At 45.2% G+C, this 22,598-nt stretch overlaps 1 protein-coding gene across 1 annotated transcript in view; it reads right to left on the reverse strand.

Annotated features, from left to right (window-relative positions):
- CTNNBL1 (catenin beta like 1) overlaps positions 1-22,598 on the reverse strand; it is a 166,661-nt gene that overhangs the window by 18,160 nt on the left and 125,903 nt on the right. Inside the window, exons 12-13 of the mRNA XM_086330882.1 lie at positions 8,994-9,091; positions 7,243-7,323 (exon numbers count right to left, since the gene is read on the reverse strand). Coding sequence (XP_086187008.1) covers positions 7,243-7,323; positions 8,994-9,091 — 179 coding nt within the window. The remainder of the gene's footprint in view (positions 1-7,242; positions 7,324-8,993; positions 9,092-22,598) is intronic.

Raw genomic sequence — 22,598 nt, forward strand, 5'->3', positions numbered from 1 at the left:
CACACAAGGAGGTGGTGCGTGTGGCATCAAGGTGCCATTGCTGCAGGGCTGTGTGTGTGTTCCCCCCACCCCCCGCCACATCCTCACTTTAAATGTTAATCTGTCTTCAGAGTGCTACCAAATCACTACCTTGCCAGGTGCCTCTATCTCTCTCCGCAGGCAAGTTGCAAGCCTCCAAATGAGCGCGTGGATGCCACGCTCTAATCTGCCCCTGACAGGCGGCCAGCTGCCCCTCGCTGATGGAAGGAGACAGTCATAAAAGAAGCTGCTATGAAGCAATAGGAATCCCTCTTTCCTTAGTAAGTGGGACATGGCTCAGAACCGCAGCGGGGGTCACTGCTACTATGTAGTCACGTGTAGTCATGGACAGGAACTGCCCTGCCACTGAGAACAGGCCAATTTCCCTTTTTCTTCCAGAGTAAAGGGAGAAACAGGAAAGTGGAGAAGGAGGAGGCACAAACAACAGCCAAACAAAATCTTCTTCCAAGAGCTTCTGAAACAGGGCAGACTGAGAGAAGGAGACGAGGGACTGCAAGTCATTTTCAGCAGGGGAAACAGGCTGGAGAATTACTGAAAGGGATTTTTTTCTTTTTTTTTTTCTGAGAATTTACAGCTAACTGATAGCAGCTCTGATAAGAATCCAAGGATATCAGGCCAGAGTTTGCAAAGAGAAAAGAGACTATGTGTTAGGCCAGCCTTAACACATGAGCATGTGCCCCTCTAATAAAGCTACCATGAAAACTAAAACACACACATATACACACCAGGTAAGGCATTTTCCAAAAGAATGGAATTTGTGTGTGGCAGAGCTGGGATTTAAACCTGGGCTATATGATGTCAGGGTTCATGTTCCTTCTATGGTAGCATGACGCCTCCATCACACGTGGCGTCACATCAACCACCTAAATTTAAAAACAAACAAGCAGACTGCTAGACCACTCATTCACTGAATTCTGACAACATATAAGACAGCCTTGTGGCTCTGTGGTAAAATATCTGCCTGCCAATGCAGGAGATGAAATAGATGCAGGTTTGATCCCTGGGTTGGGAAGATCCCCTGGAATAGGAAGTGGCAACCTGCTCCAGTATTCTTGCCTGGAAAATCCCATGGACAGAGGAGCCTCGTGGGCTACAGTCCACGTGGTTGCAAAGAGTTGGACACGACTGAGCACACACACACTCTCCCAAGCCAGCCTCGAGAAAACCAGGGCTTCTGTGAAGTGCTGTGGGAGAGACTGTGAGCCCCCTGAGAGAGGAGGACAGAGAGGATGAGAAAAGTAAAGCAGAGTGCTCAGGGCCAGGGACTTCCCTGGCGGTCCTGTGGTTCAGACTTCACTTTCCAGTGCAGGGGGTACGGGTTCAATCCCTGGTCAGGGAGCTAAGATCCCACAGGCCTCGTGGCCAAAAAAAAACCAACACATAAAACAGAAATAATACTGTAACAAATTCAATAAAGACTTTTAAAATGGTCCACATTAAAAAAAAAATTCTTTAAAAGAATGCTCAAGGCCATACTGCAAGGGAAGAGGCAGAGGAGTTGGGCCAGGACCCAAGTCCCCCAGCTTCTCCTCTAACGGTAGAAAGGATGATTGTGATTGGGAAGGGGGCAAACAGGGAGGGAGGAGAGAGCGGGGAGTGGGCATTTGGCTAAATCTGCCTCTAGGAAAGAGGGAAGCAGGAGGGAGGGGAAAGCACTGCTCCATCCCCTCCCCCACCAGCTCCGGCTTCTACTGCATGTGCTGTAAGCTGTGGTCTGCCAAATTCATAGACTGAGAAGTTTGGGAACCACTGTTCAAGGAACAGCTGAGAGGAGCTCTCAGCAGGATTCCCTTTTTTTTCTGGCTTGCCCAGAAGCTTCCAGCACAGTTAGCAGAAGACCTGACTGCAGTCTCACACTTCCATTATCTACACAGCTCGGTAGGCGTGCTTTATGATCACGGACCCCACCCCTTTGCTCCTGCACTTTTCCTCCTCTGTACAAATCTATACATGAGGGTCAGATGCTAAGGAAATCGTCAAAGTCTCTCTCAGCCATCAAGTCCTGTGGATGCTGTTTCATTACAAGAAGTCCGTCTTTTTCTTTCCAGGATAAAGCCTGGGATGATTTAACTGTGGCAAAATTAGCATGCAATTTGTACGTCATTACGGTGCAAAGTATGTGGCGAGAAGGTTTTATTGAATAAACCTGCTGAGAATAATTTTCCCAGGAACTAAAAAAAGGAAAACCTCTCTCCAAGGCTCTTTCCTTCCTCTTTTAAAATCCCTGCCAGTACCTAAATAATTATCTCTTATTTCTGACATGCAGAAGCCTGGCATCCCTGTACACTGAACCAGCAGAAGCCAGAAGAAGCCAGAGAAGTCAGGACATCTGCCCAACAACAGGGACCTTGGTATTTTCTGGGCTTCTTGTTGCTTGGGGAGTCAGGTGAAATCTGCTGAGACAAGCACCCTGGGTATTTACAGACCACAGAGAACTGCTGCTCACTCCAAGAGTCTCAAGAATTACATGCCCTTTAAAAGTTCAGGTCAAATCTTGTTAACCAGGAAGCCCCAGGGTATGTTCAGATACTCTGTGGCCCTGGAGTCCCACGGACACTGAATATAACATGAGAAAGCAGTGGACAACTGCCCAGGACGTGGAAGTCTTTGCTAGTTAACAGATTCTTGCAGTAACGCGACTGGAACCAAGTCTGTATATAATACAATTATCAGTCTGTCCTGCAGACACTTCTAAATAAGAGTGTTTTAATATAGGTACAGGTATGCCACAGAATGTACACAGTTGTAGAAAATATTTTTTTTGATGATGGGGCTATTCAGAGAAAATACAAATTAGGGTTAACAGTGAGAGTTTAGATATAATGTAGGAAACTCTGGACTCTCTATCTTCCTGATACCCACAGACAAATATTAATTTTAACTCACGAGTAGTTGTCTTTCATTTACCACATGTTAATCACTGAGTAGGTCCTAAGAACATGATGAACAAGAGGGATGAGAGTCACAGAGAGAGAGAGAGTCAGCAAATGTATAAAGTAATCACAGGTCAGGAAGAAGCACTGGCAGCTGGGGGGCGCTGCTTCACACGTGGCAGGGGGGTCACTCTGAGGGTCTGACATTTAGGCTGAGACCTGAAGGCGGAAGGAGGCACCGGCTTGAGAAGAGGCAGGACAGAGGGAGAAGCAAAGACTATGAGACAGGAAGCTAAGGCACAGCAGCAGGAGAGGAAGGAGGAGAAGTGGGGGTGGGGGTGGGTCTGAGATCCCACAAAACCACGCAGCACAAGGGAAGGAAGAAAATACGTGTATGCGGAGGCCTGGTGGTAGAAACAGTCCTCACAGAGAAAAAAGGAAAGGTTCTCTCGCAACTCTCCATGCCAGGACCTGTGAAAGCAGCTTTCACCTGTGTGATATCTATGTCACTGAATTCTGAAATGTGTAATTCCTCACACACCCACAGGTTGAGATGTGCACCTCAAAAAACAGAACACCAGAAAGGAAGAAAAGAAAGCTGGAGAAATGAGGCTGTGTGTCTGCAGTCGGAGAACCCGAAGCTGCCTGGCTCTAAAGTCCATGCTCCCCCATCACACCTTCTGTTCCTGGAATGTAACTTAACAGTGGCCCCCAAACTTAACTTGGCCTCCCACTGCTGCTGCTTCGCTCCTGCTCCTGGAAATGCCCTGTACGCCCCCTGTGAGGTGCAGCTCGGCTTCTGCCTCATCCGCAGGACTGTTCAGGGTGACGCGAGGTGCAGATGGCTCCCCCGCGCCCTGGATTCGTCCAGCCCTCGGCAGCAGTAGCAGTGCTCCCTGGGCCCCTTTTTCTCTCGACACTTGAACCTGCGCTTACCCCAAGCCGGTGTCGAGCTGATAGTGCCTGCACAGAGCAGGTGCCTGAGAAACACGTGCCACATGATGGGATTCTTTTCGGTGCGTCCTGGTCAACTGTAAACCCGTGGACGTCTGCACGGTGCCCTTGGCAGTCTGAAGTCTGCAGGGACAGCGGTGGCTCCGAGACACTCAGACTGTCAATACCTGATCCCCCTTCTCTTGGTCAATTTATTTAAGGTGTTTTTGTTGCAGGCCTGGCACAATATATGAGATATTTATTCCTTACAGATCTGATAGTCAACGTTATCAAGAAAAACAAGGATTCAATTCTGGTCAACAAATATTTGCTGAATTCCTAGTAGGTGTAGAACATTCAAGTTTAAAGGGAGTAGGGTGGAGTGAGGCAACAAACGGTCTGTGACTTGCGGGAGGAGACCGCATGAAGGAGAGACAGGAGAGAGGCTGTTGGTTCCAAGTCCCTTTACGCCTGGGAGGCAGCTTCACCTGGCAGGAGGAGCCTGAGTGCTGGCGGAGCGCGCTGCTCACAAACGCACCCCTCGCCCCCCAGCCCGCCCCGACTCCCTGAGCAACACCAAGGCTGCTGGGCACTGACAGCCTTGGAATGTTTGCCAGGGCCCAGCTGAACGGCCTTGGCATCAAGGAGACAGATGTTTGTCAGGGAATGGCAGGGCCCCACACCTGTGGCACACGGAAGCACTGGGAATGCTGGGGAGAATGGCTGCAGTCGTTTCTCTCCATCAGTGCTAATCAATTTCATACTCTCTTCAGTGCTGATAATAGATAATCTTGTGGGAAGCAGGCCAAGTTTCCTAACAGCTCCATGCAAGCTGCTCCAGAATGCTCAACAGCTTACTCTGGTCTCTCTCAGAAAACAAAACAATACCCCTTCAAAAAAAAAGAAAAAACAACAACAAGCAAAAACCAAAGCTTATTCCAGCTTAGCCTCAGACAAAGCACCGAATGGTGCCAATGCTCTGGTCTGCTAGGACAGCTCCTTCTGGGTTATTTGGGAAGGAGGATGCTCTTAGGAACAGGGGGGCCTGGCTTACTTAACAGTTACACAGGAATTTCAAAGGAAGCTAGGAAAATCTAGTAACAGCAGCAGCTAAGTACTGAGCAAGGTACTGACATACTTTATGCTTGGTCTTCATAACAGCACCGAAAGGGAGGTGTTACATCCATTTTACAGATGAGAACATCAAAGCTCAGAGAGGGGACTTCCCTGTAAGTCCAGTGGTTAAGAAGCTGCCTGCCAACATAGGGGACATGGGTTTGAACCCTGGTTCGGGAAGATCACACATGCCGCGGAGCAACTAAGCCTCTTGAGTCCTAGCTCTGCAACGAGAGAAGCCACTACGATGAGAAGCCCTCACTCTGCAACGGAAACTAACCCCAGTTCACTACAACCAGCCTGTGTGCAGCCAAAAAAAAAAAAAAAGGTTGGAGGAGGTCAACTCATTTGTCCAAGGTCTCAGAGCTAGGAAGCAGCAGAGCTCAAGTTCAAATCCAGGCTTATCTGGCTCCCTACGCCTCACGCTTAACTTTCCACTAGACTGCTGCTCTTCTATACAGAAGACAGCAGCTAATCAACCTCTTACTATGCTTTTCATTTATTCCATTTTCAAAAAATGGCAGAGTTACCAAAGTATGTTCACCTGAACCTGAGGGAAAACATTAAGTTGGAAGGGACTTGAGAGACCCCTTTTGCTGAAGCCATGTTATAGCTAAGAACCCGGGCTACATGAGGCGTGGTGACGAGATGAGGCAAGGGGTGAATTTGAGGTAGGTGCCTGCACTCAAATCCTAGTCCTCGGACTCCCAGGTGTTCCTGCTACCAGCCCTGAAAATCTCCTTCAGCAGATAACTTGGGGGACGCCATCAGAGCTGGAGTTCTAGTTGTCCTGGGGCTGTCTCCCTACAAAAGTCTAGGGAAAGTTCAATCTGTTTCTAATTACCGTTCAGTCTAAGAAAAAGAATACATTACTCTGGCATTTTAACAATCACTCAGTATCGACCATGTACAAGCTGCTGTAAAGGGAAGAAAAGATGGAAGAGGAAAGTTTAAGCAAAGAATAAAACAGAGGGGGTGAATACAGGACTGTGTGTAGAATATGCTGGTATCTGAAGCCCAGCCTCAGAATTTAGTCTCTGCCGCTTGTCTTGTAGTAGTCTCATCATATAAAAGACGACAGTCCCAGTCAATCAATCCAATCAATCAACAAACATCTGAGGATGCACGAGGTTTAGAGAGCACAAGGAAACCACAAGAATGATACACACGGTTACTGTCTCCTGCTATTTATAAACGAAGGTATATTTTGTGAAAGGGAATGGGTAGCTAAGAAGGACACAGACAACAAGGTCACTGTCTTCCCCAAGCTCTAGTCTCTCATCCTGGCCTGAGGCACAGCTTGAGGGAAGATGCTTGTGCGATTCCCAATGCACACAGCTCTGCCTCATGGCTGGCTTGCCCCAACAACACAGAAGTGGGGGCTGCGGAGGCGCACGCTCCCACCAGTGAGGCTCCAAAGCCTCAAGTGTGTCTTTAAGGCAAGAAGAGTGAAAAAAGAGAGTGAAACAGCAAACCAAGATCACAAAGAAAACGACTCTGAAAAAAGCAAGAAAAGGATCATTTTGTAGCCTGACCAAAGACTGAGGAATGTCTTGTAGGGAAGAGAATACAAATCGGACATTAACCAACAGATATGAGAACCTGTCCTGATTAAAGAGACAGATGAGAAAGCTACCGAGGCCAGAGACGGCAGAGAACAAAACAGAAGGAGGTGAAAATACAGGAGGTAGGGTATCATCCCTGCTAAGTCCGGCCCCTCAGGAAAGACAGCCTGCAGGTTTCACCTCTCCCAGCAACCATCGCATCAGACAGTGCGGCTCAGTCACTGTGACCCGGTGTGCGGGCCAGGCGGCACAGCTCTGAGTTCCCTTCTCTAGGTCTCCAGGTTCCATCTGCAAATGCAGGAAGTGGATTCAATGACCTCCCAGTTTCCTTCCAGTGCCTCCCTGTGACTACTGAAGCCAGCAAGTGCGTGTGCCAAGACACACTCTGCCAGGGTGGTACCAAGTCACAGCACTGTGCCTTGGTCAGGTTTTCAAGGAGGAGCTCTTGTCAGGGGTACTTGCGCTACCACCCAGACTCCCAGGTCAGCCCTGGCTCGACCGTACACATCCGCCCTCTTTAGGGACTTCAATCCTGTTAGAAGAGCAGTTATAACCACTGGCAGACCACCCCCTGCTCAGGATGACATGCTAACTGGCACATGAGGGCAGGTGGCATCTTTGTCCTGGCCTGTCCAGTGAGAAGACACGGGGTGCACAGGGACCCAAATGGAGTGCAAGTCAAGAAGAGCTGGCAAGAGACAGGCAGGGATACATACGTGCTTTTCCCCTTCAATCTTCTTGTCGGCCACCTGCACTGCATCCAGATATTTAAAATGCAATTCCATCAGCCTGTCAACCTGAAAGAGAGGTGTTTCACAGGCGTGAGTGAGAAGGGAAGAGAATACCAGGGCAAGAGAACAGCAGAGCTCCTATTCATCTCACTGTCGCTCTACACAAAGGGAGAGCCCCTCTACCAGTTCTCACTCTGGATCTGAGCTTTGCCTTGGAATGGATCAGGAATGGATCAAACAGCTGGGGCAGAACAAAGCAAATGCTTAGCATGGATACTGAACACACATCCATTCCCGAAGGACATCATGTGTTCCCAGCCCTCCTTGGACTCCCCTGAATTCAAGCTGTTAAAAACAAATAAATCCATAAAAATTCAAGACCCTTCTTGCAAAGAAGAGGAGCTTGAAGTTACATACTTGATATTCACTCAGAACTTTACTGAAACTTCTTTTTTTCAAACTGAAACCTTTCATGTTCGGATTCTGCCCCAGAGCTAATCTTTTTTTAAAAAGGTCTGAGTAAAATCTCTTTAGTTGCTTTTGAGTGAGAACAGAGTGCAAGAAAAACTCCTTCAGCAACTTAAAAAAAGCCCTGACTTTTGCTTAGCAGTAACCTAAAAACCAGTTTCAAACTTCACAAAAGTCGCTTCAAATATGGCCCAAGGAACACTCAGTAGGTTTGAAAAAGTTTCTGTTTTTTTTTTTCCCCCTTAGACTTCCAAGAGATTGAAGGAACACTGTGAAGCCAGCCTAGACTTCTGACCTCTTTTTACTGGGTTGGCACCACCACGGCTGTTGGTAACCCTGGAATTTACCCAGTGTGTCTTGTGTGTGTGTGTCCGTGTGCATGCATGAGCACTCCATCACTTAGCTGTGTCCAGCTCTTTGCGACCCCATGGACTGTAGCCCACCAGGCTCCTCTGTTCATGGGATTCTCCTGGCAAGAATACTGGAGTGGGTTGCCATTTTCTCCTCCAGGGGATCTTCCTGCCCAGGGACTGAAACAGCATCTCTTGTGTCTCCTGTATTGGCAGGTGGATTCTTTTATCACTGAGCCACTTGGGAAGCCTGTTTACCCATGGGCTGGTATTAATAATAGATGTTGCTTCAACATGGCATCAGACAGGAAGACTGTGCCCACACCTTCCCTGGTTAACAAGGAAGACCCTTAAATCTTAAAGGTTTCAGTTTACCAAGTATTCTCATATCCACTATTTCCTTAAACATTAGAAAAACCTGATAAGGTAGGCAGGGAAGCTAGAGAGCAATCCTAATTTTAAAGATGAGGAAACTAACACACAGACATTAGATGGTGTCACCAGGGTGACACGACTGCTAAGATGTTCTCTGTCCTAACCTGATGGCCTTTTTCTTTTTTTTCAGACAACAGTTGCATTTATTTCTATTACTTATATGGGAGCAAATGGTTTCACTGCATGTTAAGAATTTTTAAAGCACTGACTTCATCTTTTCCTCCTCGTCTTAATGATCCATAATGGTACATTAGTGCATACAGAAATGGTTTCAAAATATTTGGGGATGGGGAAATTGCATTTGGAAATGAGAGGCAGGACAACCAGAAAACTCTCTGAGACCCAGAGCAATGGGGCCCAGATGCTGGAGAGGACATTTTAGGACAGGATCACTCTACCCAGCACTCCTCAGATCGCATTGGGGAGACAGCCCTTTTTTCCCCTTGGGTCCTGGCCCCATCGTACAGTCCACCAAGCACCTACCTTCTCACTGTCATTTTCAGTGAATTTATTCAGAAGCCGGGTCCGCTGCTGCCCTCTCAGGTTCCGCAGGAGGGAAGCAAGGATCGAACAGACATGCTCTGGGTTGGGAAGGAGAAAAGAGAACATGCTGTGATCAGAGCAGTAATTATTACCTCTCTTCAAGCCTGATCTGGTTCTATTGAAGGAGGAATAAGTAGGCCTTCCCTGACTGCTGCTATTGATTAATAAGACAAGAACCTAAACTGTGTCAATGGAAAACTAAACTGATTTTCACAGACAGCACAAGAAATATATTCAAAGGGGATTACATCCCCAAGGACAACTTGAGCAACTGAATCAAAACTAAGTTAGAATTTCTGTTCTGCCTGGAATTAATTGAGTTCTATTGTCCACAACAGAACCTCAAACTAATCTCCCCATTTACAGAAATAACCTGTGAACAGTGTATGAATACTAACCATGAGGGGAGCACACGATGAACAAATAAGACACGTTCTATCATATTCTCAAATCATCTTAAAACTTTCCCAAGCAAATATCCCAGAATTAAATCAGAAATATGATGGGGTCCCAGAGCTATCACTTACATTCTGGTGCAGCTATAATCCTTACCTGTTTAAAGACAGCTGGATAGTAAGTACTTCAAAACGATAACTGTTTTTTTTCAGTTCACATAACCTATGGGCTTCTATTATGAGATACTATTATTCTAGCCAGGGCAGAAGAGGGTAATTGAAGGGTATATTATAGGCTTCAGCTGTTAAGAGGTTCTTTTCTTTAAAAAGAATTTTTAAAAATCAAGAATAATGACCTTGAAATGGAGATGGCAGAAAAACGTTTATTTTGAAATAAAATGCCCACAGTGTGGGCAACAAACATTCTGTTTTGAAAATGGAATGAAGAACACCTTCATGTGCAAATTTACCGTGAGTTCTCAAAAAGTCACTTGATTATTAAAGTCACAAGGAAGAATTCTTATGGTAGCACGGATACAATTTTGTATTTGTTTTTTTCCTCACTTATATCAGAAGCATTCCTCACTACTTCATTTCCCCAGTCTCCTAATGTGAGAGTTATTCACCTTCTTCTAGCCACATTCACCTCCCTGGGGATCTCATCTAGTCCTGTAGCTTTAAAGACCAGTTGCATGCGTGTGTGCCCAGTTGTGTCCGACTTTTTGTGATCCCATGAACTGTAGCCTGCCAGGCTCCTCTGTCCATGGGATTTTCCTAGGCAATAATACTGGAGTGGGTTGCCACTTCCTACTCCAGGGGATCTTCCTGACTCAGGGATCGAACCAGCCTCTCTTGTGTCTCTTGTGTTGGCAGGAGGACTCTTTACCACTGTGCCACTTACATGCTGACTACTCCCCAACTCTACAGGTCAGTTCTGTTCTCTGAACACAGGTTCATGCATTCATCTGTCTACCTGCTCTCTCCATCTGGTTGTCTAACAGGTCCTTTAAACTGAACATGTCCAAAAACAAGCTCCTGACCTTTCTCCTTAGACCTGTGCCCACAGTCTTATCTGCTGAGTTAACGGCAACCATGCTCTCCAGTTTCTCAAGTCAAACACAGTGGCGATACCCCTGATTCTCCTCTTTCTCACACATCCCACAGAAACCTTGTCAGCGGTACCTTCAGTTACATCCAGAATTCCATCTCTTCTTGCTGCTGCCCCCCAACGCCCTTCATAACTCTGGCACGCAGTAGTGGGAATACTCAACAGCCTGCTGTGGGACTCTGCATCCACCCTTGCCCCCTTCGCCTTGATCTCCATAGAGCGGTCAGTTAAAACCCAAGTCACACCCTATCACTGCTCTGTGTAAAACCCTCTACTGAGCCCCAACTCACTCAGACTAAATGCTGTTTTCTAACGCCAGACACGCTCCTGTCCTGGGGCCTCTGTGCCTACTGTTCTCCCTGCCTGAGACACTCCTCACCAGGATATCTGCGTGGCTCAATCCTCAGACCCAGTCCTACTCAACTGTCCTCTTCTCAGTGAGGCTTATCTTTGGCCACCCTATTTAAAAATGAAAAGCCCCAGTGCTGCCTAGTTCCAAGTCTTACCTGCTTTATTTTTCCCTTCAGCATGCATTATCTTCTAACATGCTGTGCAAGTTACTTATTTGTTTTGTTTACTGCTGCCTATCAATTAGAATGTAAGCTCCTTGAAGGAAGGGATTTTAGTCTGCTTTGTTCACTTATATATCCCTGGCCTCACAACAATGCCTGGCACATAGTAGGTGTTTCAGAAATACTTGCTGAATGTATGGGAAGAAAGCAGGTTTTCAGTGCAAGTTTTTGGTGGTAGTGGTGGGAGGTGGGGAGAACGAGACAAACAAACCACTCTTGAATTCTTGGTATTTTTCAAATGCCTTTGTATAGCTTTCACCTCTTGTACACAGTGCCTATCCCAAGTTCAGAGTAAGAGCACCTCTGCGTTGGTAATATACTCATCAGTTACAAAATGGTCCTTAAAGATATTCTGCATTTGGGAATGAGTGGATGACTTTTTCCTAGGGAGCCATGAGTTTGAATAAAAGATCTCTAATTAGTAGATTCACTTTTTTAAGTATAAAGTTTTTCATAAAATACGCTGTAGACAGAGAGGTATCAAACAGCTTCTCAAGGTGACTCCTGAGTCACCACAGTATCTTTCTGCTAACTTTTGTCGTGAAGCTGGGATTGAGGTGCTTTAATCTCCATCCTGAACAAAAAGGAAGGGAAAGGGAACAGGAGTGGGGCGAGATGAAAAAAACATCCTGAACTTAAGGTAAGGACAGTGAACCAAGACGGCTCAGCTCAGGGTGACAAAGTAGAACAAGAAACGATGTCTCTGGAGGCTCATGGCAGAAGGAAAAAAAAACAAAACACCAACGACTTCTGTGTATATCAAGGGGAAAAGATTACAGGAAGGAAGACGGGGGTATATAATCAGTTCTGTAATCTTGTGCCAAACAACCGGATGTGCCTCTGATCTCTTCAGCTGGTGAACAGATGTGGGACAGGTCATAATAAAAGTAGTGAATTTTAACAAGCTTAGTTCTGAAACTTTGAAATTACTCAGCCTGACGACTGTTAACAACCTCCATGTGTGTGTGTGTGTGTGTGTGTGTGTGTGTGTGTATATGTATGTATGTATGTATGTACGACAATCTGACAACCATAGAGGGAGGAAAAACAAGATCAGCCCAGAGATCTCACAGATTATCCGGGCCAAATCTCTCATTGTACTGATAGAAAAATTGAGGTTCAGAGAGAAGTGACTTGTCCACACAGCTAACTGGTGAAAGAGGTAGAACTCAAACTTCAGATGACTCACTCAGTCATTCACTGACCACTTATCTCTGTGCTTGACAAGCACTTGGTGATCAGAGCTTCCAAACAACACAGTATCCCTAACCTTAAGGACGTGCTTATATCATGGGGAAAACAAAACAAGAACTACAGTGCAGTGTGCCAAGTTTCATCACTGAGGTAGGCAGAGGGGAAGCGAGGAGCACAGACAAAGCACAGTGGACCTAGAGGGATTCCCACTGGAGGTAAGGAACAGCTGAAAATCATAAAAGCACACAAAACAAACAAGTCATGGCTGACAACTAGGTAGAGAAGATAGAGCACTCCGGGAAGAAGGAGCCATATATGCAAAGGCCAGTTTGGATGGAGTGTTACATACACATGAGGGAGGCGAGGCCAGTCAGGTGGGGAAGAGTCTGGAGAGAAAAGTCACAAAAATCCACAAATGAATTTTAAGCTGGAGACAGACAACTAGATAAGAGTTTAGCCCAATCCTTGGCTGCTAGATTCCTTTCAGAGATCAAGATCAGGAAAATAAGTCTCTTTCCTGATGAGTTTTTTGTTTACCTGAGTTCCTGCTTTGCCTTGGCTACCAGGAAGCTCAAAGATGAGTCTATATTCACTTACAGGAATCAATTTTTAAAAATTGCTTAACTATTGATTCCTTCTGTCCTCCACCAATGAATTTTTAAAATCAAAGCGATGGATGCATCATTAATGGTTATATACTTATGGTTAAAAATGAAACTATACAAAAAGGTATAAATGTCCTTAACAGTTATTCACTGAGCATGTACTAATATATTCCACCCCCCTACTCCTTTCACTACCCTGTTCATCTCTTCCAAATGACAAAAAACTACTAAGTATCTTGTGTATACTTACAGGGGAGGGGAAAAAATGTATCTACACACACACACACGTTTTCTCTTCTATATCTTTCCGTATCAACACATTTTTTATTTTAAATGGTTATGCAGAATTTCACTTAACTTATTTATCATAATTTAACTAATGTCCCCAATCGTGGTTATTTCACATGGTTTCCAGTTTTGGGTTGTTTTGTTTTTGCTGTGAGAAATAATGCCACAATGAACATCCATAAACACACATTCTGGCGCTTATACCTTTTATTTCTGGCATGGATACACTTTTGCATGCGCCCGTGTTCTTGCCTGGAGAATCCCAGGGACGGGGGAGCCTGGTGGGCTACCATCTATGGGGTCGCACAGTCAGACACGACTGAAGTGACTTAGCAGCAGCAGCAGCAGCAGCAGCACTGGAAGTGGGTGAGGCAAAAGCTACTGACACATAATGTTGAAAAACTAAAAGCAAGCACAGGTGGACTGACCTAGGGCCCGTGCGATTACAGCAGGAAGAGACATCACTTCTACATGCACAAGGTTGCGGTGGTGGGTGGGTGGAGGAAGGGGATACTGAAGACAGAAACACACTGGTCTGTTTTTACTGTATATATTGTTTACTAGAAGCTGGAGATAACTTGGTCTACAAAATAGTTCAAAAAGAAGCCCAAACTATTACCAAGCCAATTCAACTAAGGTATAGAGATTTGCCTATAGTAAATAAAGGACTGAGGAACCCAGAAAAAAAACTGTTTTTGGAAAGACACTGACAACTGGTCTTCCAAGAAGGCTGTACCAACTGACTCTCACTCTCAGTGTGTGTATGTATGCACCATACACATATAAGCAGCTTGGATGATTGCCTTTATTGTGCGGGAAGCATGTAACTTAGTAGGAAAAGCTTACGTTTTGGAGTCGGACAACATGGTTCACATCTAAGCTGCCACCACTTGCTCAAGAACGTGGCCTTAAGTAAGTTAATCAACCAGGATGTGCACGTGGGCATGTGCTGTGTAACATGAACACACACATATCACATATACACACCGAGAATGGAAGGATATTGTAAAAGAGTATCTGTTTTCTCATATCCTCACTCAGATTGGGTATTGTCCAACTTAGAAATTATGACAACCCGGTAGGTGAAAAATGGAATCTTCTTTTGATTAGCACGTTTTTGTTCTTGTTATGAATAAGGTCAAACTCCTTTGCTGATGTTTACTGACCATTTGTATTGCTCTCTGGGTGAAGTGCCTGGCCTTACATCCTTTGCCAATTTTGATTTCTATGAGCTCTTTATGAATTAAGAATATTACCCTTTTGTCTTTTACACTGCAAATGTTTCCCCCAGTTTGACATCTGTCTTGACAAATTCTTACTCAAAGACAAGATTTAGCATCGCCACATTGTTTTGCTGTAACTTGCTTCAAAATCCTATCTGAAAGTAAAAGCAAGCAGGGTGCAATAATAACTGTCACCAGTTGACTGTGTATCTGTAACAGTAGGATTGAGTCTGTATACAATATTTTCAATGACTCTTCACTAGTAAGCTATGAGAAAGGTACTACTCCTATTTCTCTATCATAATGCAGAATCCAAATGTCACTGCAATTAATCAACTTACTTAAGGTCATGTCCTTCAGAGAGCGGTGGGAGCTTAGATTTGAGCTCATGTTGTCTGACTCCAAAATGTAAACTTTTCCTAATAGGTTACATGCTTCCCACATGTAAAAGGTAATCCAAAGCTTTTAAAGAAGGAAAATAAGAGATCAGAAACTAAACTGTGCAAAGCCCAAAAATGTGCTTCATGAGGGGCTCACTGAGTCCAAAAGGTAGGCACTATGCAACCGTGGATGAAGAAAAAACTCAGCAGTTCCAACGAGAGGAAAACGAAGTGAAAGGCCATCTGGAGGTAGACATGACTAACAACCTCTTTTCTTTTTACTGAATCACTTTCCAGAAGTAATTTCTGCTGCTGCTGCTGCTAAGTCGCTTCAGTCGTGTCCGACTCTGTGCAACCCCAGAGACGGCAGCCCACCAGGCTCCTCTGTCCCTGGAATTCTCCAGGCAAGAACACTGGAGTGGGTTGCCATTTCCTTCTCCAATGCATGAAAGTGAAAAGTGAAAGTGAAGTCGCTCAGTCGTGTCTGACTCCTAACAACCCCATGGACTGCAGCCTACCAGGCTCCTCCGTCCAAGGGATTTTCCAGGCAAGAATACTGGAGTGGGGTGTCACTGCCTTCTCCGGAAGTAATTTCTAGTAGAGTCCAAGTAAAGAATGGAGCAGTTCTACAAAATACTGAACCAGAACTTCTCAGTAATTCCCTTGTTTCATCTTCCTGATTAAGATGGATGAGGAACTGTAAGTAAATGTTCCTCTTCTTGGGTGGGCCTAGCGGCCTGCAGGATCTTAGTTCTCTGACCAGGGATCAAACTCGGGGCCTTGTTAGCAGAATCCTAAGTTCCAAAGACTAGCAAGGAGAGATAAGAAAGCCTTCCTCAGCGATCAATGTAAAGAAATAGAGGAAACAATAGAATGGGAAAGACTAGAGATCTCTTCAAGAAAATTAGAGATACCAAGGGAACATTTCATGCAAAGATGGGCTCGATAAAGGACAGAAATGGAATGGACCTAACAGAACCAGAAGATATTAAGAAGAGGTGGCAAGAATCACAGAACTGTACAAAAAAGATCTTCACGACCCAGATAATCACGATGGTGTGATCACTCACCTAGAGCCAGAAATCCTGGAATGTGAAGTCAAGTGCACCTTAGGAAGCATCACTATGAACAAAGCTAGTGCAGGTGACAGAATTCCAGTTGAGCTATTTCAAAGTCTAAAAGATGATGCTGTGAAAGTGCTGCACTCAATATGCCAGCAATTTTGGAAAACTCAGCAGTGGCCACAGGACTGGAAAAGGTCAGCTTTCATTCCAGTCCCAAAGAAAGGCAATGCCAAAGAATGTTCAAATTACTGCACAATTGCACTCATCTCACACGCTAGCAAAACAATGCTCAAAAGTCTCCAAGCCAGGCTTCAACAGTACCATGAACCGTGAACTTCCAAATGTTCAAGCTGTTTTAGAAAAGGCAGAGGAACCAGAGATCAAATTGCCAACATTTGCTGGATTATCGAAAAAGCAAGAGAGTTCCAGAAAAACATCTATTTCTGCTTTATTGACTATGCCAAAGCCTTTGACTGTGTGGATCACAACAAACTGTGGAAAATTCTGAAAGAGATGGGAATACCAGATCACCTGACCTGCCTCTTGAGAAACCTGTTTGCAGGTCAGGAAGCAACAGTTAGAACTGGACATGGAAAAACAGACTGGTTCCAAATAGGGAAAGGGTTATGTCAAGGCTGTATATTGTCACCCTGCTTATTTAACTTATATGCAGAGTACATCATGAGAAACGCTGGGCTGGATGAAGCACAAGCTGGAATCAAGACTGCTGGAGAAATATCAATAACCTCAGATATGCAGATGACACCACCCATATGGCAGAAAGTGAAGAACTGAAGAACCTCTTGATGAAAGTGAAAGAGGAGAGTGAAAAATATGGGTTAAAGTTCAACAGTCAGAAAACTAAGATCATGGCATCGGGTCCCATCACTTCATGGCAAATAGATGGGGAAACAGTGGAAAGAGTGGCAGACTTTGTGTTTTGGGGCTCCAAAATCACTGTAGATGATGATTGCAGCCATGAAATTAAATGATGCTTACTCCTTGGAAGGAAAGTTATGACCAACCTAGATAGCATGTTGAAAAGCAGAGACATTACTTTGCCAACAAAGGTCCGTCTAGTCAAGGCTATGGTTTTTCCAGTGGTCATGTATGGATGTGAGAGGTGGACTATAAAGAAAGCTGAGCGCCAAAGAATTGATGCTTTTGAACTGTGCTGTTGGAGAAGACTTTTGAGAGACCCTTGGACTGCAAGGAGATCCAACCAGTCGATCCTAAAGGAGATCAGTCCTGAGTGTTCATTCGAAGGACTGATGTTGAAGCTGAAACTCCAATACTTTGGCCACCTGATGCAAAGAACTGACTTACTGGAAAAGACTCTAATGCTGGGAAAGATTAAAGACAGGAGGAAAAGGGGACGACAGAGGATGAGATGGTTGGATGGCATCACCAACTCAATGGATATGAGTTTGGGTAGACTCTGGGAGTTGGTGATGGACAGGGAGGCCTGGCGTGCTGTAGTCCATGGCGTTGCAAAGAGTCAGACATGACTAAGCGACTGAACTGAACTGAACTGAACTGACCCACTGGATGGTCAAGGAATTCCCAAGAGAATGTTCTTTGTATGTCTCAACAAGATGAGGTGTGGGGTGCTGGTGGCACAGACAAAGTATCAGGAGCTGTAATTTTCACAAAAGAAAATGTAATAAACAGAAGAATCATTTTTTCTGGAACTAGATAATATTAACATGCATTTCCATAACTCATCACAGCCTGGAGCAGCAGATACCTTGACCAATCGCAGTGGTGCACTAAGAACAAATGACATATACCTGTTGGCTTGGGATTTTTACATAAAGGACAGGTTGCCCATTTCAGGAGACCTGAATCTGTCTATGTTCTTTCTGTCTCTCTCTTTCTCTGAGTGTTGTGGTTGGCTATAGGTCACTGGTGCCTGCCAGATAGGAAAATACTTCATCCACCCCAAGTTTTGTGCCTGTACATGAGCACAAACACACACACATGGTTTCATTAGCCACTAATAAATGTAGCTTCCCTAGGAATAGATTTCAGCCCAAGGTGGTGTCAATTTTTCATGGACCAAGGAGATGGGGAGAGCTGCTGGCACAGAAAGCAGGGGAGATAACAGGTTTATCTGCTGGCCAACACCGCTCAGCTGCTCTGTCATTTTGACAGGATAAAATGGAGGTGAAGGATGGCTATGGAGCTGTCAACACGGACAGGGCAGATGTGGTGGCTCCACTGCAGAGAACAATCTATACGGCAGGGCCCAGGAAGAAAAGAACGTATGATTTAGAGGGGTGGCTCTGGCCCATTCTTCCCCTAGATCAACTCTTCAGGGTCTCTCAAGAGTTATTAGCAATGAGTTAGATGCCCCCTGGGTATAGTAAAAAAAAAAAAAGTCACTCAGTTGTGTCCGACTCTTTGAGACCCTATGGACTATAGCCTGCCAGGCTCCTCTGTCCATGGAATTCTCCAGGTAAGAATACTGGAGTGGGTTGTCATTCCCTTCTCCAGGGGACCTTCCAGACCCAGGGATTGAACCCAGGTCTCCTGCATAGCAGGCGGATTCTTCATCAGCTGAGTCACCAGGGAAGCTCTGGTGCATATACAAGGTATCAGTTCAGTTCAGTTCAGTCACTCAGTCGTGTCCAACTCTTTGAGACCTCATGAATCGCAGCACGCTAGGCCTCCCTGTCCATCACCAACTCCCAGAGTTCACCCAAACTCATGTCCATTGAGTCGGTGATACCATCCAGCCATCTCATCCTCTGTCATCCCCTTCTCCTCCTGCTCCCAATCCCTCCCAGCATCAGAGTCTTTTCCAATGAGTCAACTCTTCCCATGACGTGGCCAAAGTATTGGAGTTTCAGCTTCAGCATCAATCCTTCCAATGAACACCCAGGACTGATTTCCTTTAGAATGGACTGGTTGGATCTCCTTGCAGTCCAAGGGACTCTCAAGAGTCTTCTCCAATACCACAGTTCAAAAGCATCAATTCTTCAGCGCTCAGCTTTCTTCACAGTCCAACTCTCACATCCATACATGACCACTGGAAAAACCATGACCTTGACTAGATGGACCTTAAATAACTCCAGAAAGAATGAAGGGATGGAGCAAAAACAATACCCAGTTGTGGATGTGGCTGGTAATAGAAGCAAGGGTCCGATGCTGTAAAGAGCAATATTGCATACGAACCTGGAATGTTGGGTCCATGAATCAAGGCAAATTGGAAGTGGTCAAACAGGAGATGGCAAGGGTGAACATCGACATTCTCGGAATCAGCGAACTAAAATGGACTGGAATGGGTGAATTTAACTGAGATGACCATTATATCTACTACTGTGGGCAGGAATCCCTTAGAAGAAATGCAGGAGCCATCATGGTCAACAAAAGAGTCTGAAATGCAGTACTTGGATGCAATCTCAAAAACGACAGAATGATCTCTGTTCGTTTCCAAGGCAAACCATTCAGTATCACAGTAATCCAAGCCTATGCCCCAATCAGTAATGCTGAAGAAGTTGAAGTTGAACAGTTCTATGAAGACCTACAAGACCTTTTAGAACTAACACCCAAAAAAGATGTCCTTTTCATTATAGGGGACTAGAATGCAAAAGTAGGAAGTCAAGAAACACCTGGGGTAACAGGCAAATTTGGCCTTGGAATACGGAATGAAGCAGGGCAAAGGCTAGTAGAGTTTTGCTAAGAGAACGCACTGGTCATAGCAAACACCCTCTTCCAACAATACAAGAGAAGACTCTACACATGGACTTCACCAGATGGTCAACACTGAAATCAGATTGATTATATTCTTTGCAGCCAAAGATGGAGAAGCTCTATATAGTTAGCAAAAATAAGACTGGGAGCTGACTGTGGCTCAGATCATGAACTCCTTATTGCCAAATTCAGACTTAAATTGAAGAAAGTAGGGAAAACCACTAGACCATTCAGGTATGACCTAAATCAAATGCCTTATGATTATACAGTGGAAGTGAGAAATAGATTTAAGGGCCTAGATCTGATAGATAGAGTGCCTGATGAACTATGGACGGAGGTTCGTGACATTGTACAGGAGACAGGGATTGAGACCATCCCCATGGAAAAGAAATGCAAGGTATAAGCCTTGGTATATGCAAGGGGGCTAAAAGTTTGATTCTCTAGGGTCAGTTAGAATTCTGTAATTTTCAGAGCTGAAAGGAGAATCAGAAATCTTCAGTTCAATTCCTCTCGGATTTCGAGTATAGAAACAATAGCCTAGATAAAGGATGTGATTTGCTTCTGGTCAAAAGTCATTTGGCAAAACCAATACAATAGTGTAAAGTTTAAAAATAAAATAAAATAAAATAAAAAAGGAAAAAAAAAAAAGTCACTTTCCAGGCCACTGAAATCTAGATCTGCAATTTGAGGCACCCCCCCCCCCAACTCCCACCACATTTTTTTCTTCTTAAAATCATGATAAACACTTTTGAGAATCTGATGAACCCTTATGTATGCTATTGTCTGACTCTCACTCTCTCTCACACACACACACACACGTCAGAGTGTTCTCATCTCTTAGGGTTGACTCTTTGGGTTAAGAACCCAGATAAGAAGTCTTTCCAGAATGGCACAGACTGTGGCCATCGCTCTAACCAGCCTCTTACATGCTGCTGCTGCTGCTAAGTCACTTCAGTCATGTCCGACTCTGTGCGACCCCGTAGATAGCAGCCCATTAGGCTCCCCCATCCCTGGGATTCTCCAGGCAAGAACACTGGAGTGGGCTGCCATTTCCTTCTTTACTCTTACATGCAGTGTGTGCCAATTTTGTAGAGAGTAAGATGGAACTGCATTTCCCACCCTTATTCTTAAAGAAGAATGGTCCAAACCCCAACAGGCCAACATCAGCTCTCTCTGTGCGGACAGCTGCTCAGCCACCCAGGCCTGTACACAAGTCAGTCTATCAGCGTCTACTGCCGAGAGGGATGCTGAGGGGACTAACTTCTGGGACCTCCCCCAGAAACGTCAAGTGAATGAACGAACAACTGATGTGGAGCTTTATGATCACACGGACTTGGATTCAAATCTTGTCTCTGGCACTCACTAGCTGGTTAAACTAAACCATGGGCATGTTGTCTAATTTCTGAGCCTCAGTTCTCTTATTTGTAAAATGGGGCTGTACCTTCTATCTATTAAGTCCATTGTATCAGATGAGCCATGTGCACAGTAGGCACTCAACAGACATCGGTTTGAGACCCGCTGCACTGAAAAAGAGCATCACAAGAGATTCTCTCACCTAGGCACCTGCCAAAATTGTCACCTTGCTCCTTCCATGTTGCATCCTGATCACATGTTGGCCTCTGAACGTGTTTCAGTCAGCCTGGGTTATTCTAACTAGCTCCTGCTGAGAAAAATAGGAACTTGAATCACTTGACTTTCTCAGCTGGTAGGGCTATTTTCTACAACTCGAGATTTGTTCTAACCCTACAATGGAACAGGGCCAACTTCACTCAGACTCTTTAATCCCACAATAAATTAAAATAAAGAGCTTTATGTGTGGTTGCCTTTATAGAAGCCAAATAATACATGATTATGGGAGACCTGTGGGCAGCCCTGAGGTGCGTAGTGGCTATTTACCAGTAGGCTGAAGGACACGGCACATCTAAGCAGAGATGGTCCTTTCTTTTAATAAAACTAAACATACTTTGCCATGGTAATCATTTGCCTTTTGATCTTGCTGCAAGAGCTGAAAACACAACACATGATCTGCAGAGGAAATGAAAAAGATGTTCTCCTTTATGAGTTTCATAATCACAGACAACTAATCACAGGGCACAAAGTAGTACACACACCAACCATTCCTTTACTCACACTTCTGAGTGCCCACTATGTGCCAGGCAATGTACTAAACACTGGGACTGCAGAGATGAAGGAAGATGGTCCCCTCTAGAGAAGCTGTTCTGCATCGTCTTATGAGCAAGGCCGGGTGTATTACATGGCAAGGAAACGTCTGTGAGCTCACAGCTCCAAGTGTTCTGTGCTAAAGTTGGTAGACCGAAGCTGGGATCTTGGGTTCTAGGAGCACATTTAATTCCTTAAGCACAGATCTGGACCACATTCTCGAATCCTGGGACAAATGGACTATGATTTACATTAACGAGTCTCCCAAGGTGGGGACTGGGGTGGGAAGGGAAAACAGGGAAGGAGGTGACAAGGTGAACAGTAACAATCTCCAAGGATGACTTCCTCCTCTCTCCATGACTCTGGATTTCGCGCGGGCCCTGCTTGCATCTCTGTTGGCGTTTTGGTTCCAGGAGGCAGGGGAAGATCATATTCACCAGAAAGGAAGAGAAGGCACTAACCAGCTGAGCTGGGCCACACGACGGTCTTTGGCATAGGAACGGACACGAATTCATTTATTCATAAGACAGACTCCTACAACGTACAAGATGTAGAGTTTGGGGACCGAGACAATCAGACAAGAATTCTGCCCTCTAGGTGACTCAGGTATATTACGTCTAAAATTACTTGACAGAAAGTGACAGTGAAGGGGAAAGGGGCAGAAACTACTAGTGAGGCAAATACTCTGCCAGCGAGGATACCTGGGGCAACTGGTAGGCACGACGGCACTTGGGCTGAGCCTTGAAGAGAAGCAGGAAAGAGAAGAGCAATGGGAGCAGTGGTATTCCGAGCAGATGGCCAAGCATGATGCAAAGGCATGAAGCTGGAGTGCACGGGGTACAGGCCAAGAACTGGGACGA

Source organism: Bos grunniens, chromosome 13, assembly GCF_055505025.1.
Source record: "Bos grunniens cultivar Pamir isolate PY7600 chromosome 13, Bosgru_T2T1.0, whole genome shotgun sequence".
NCBI lineage: Eukaryota > Metazoa > Chordata > Mammalia > Artiodactyla > Bovidae > Bos > Bos grunniens.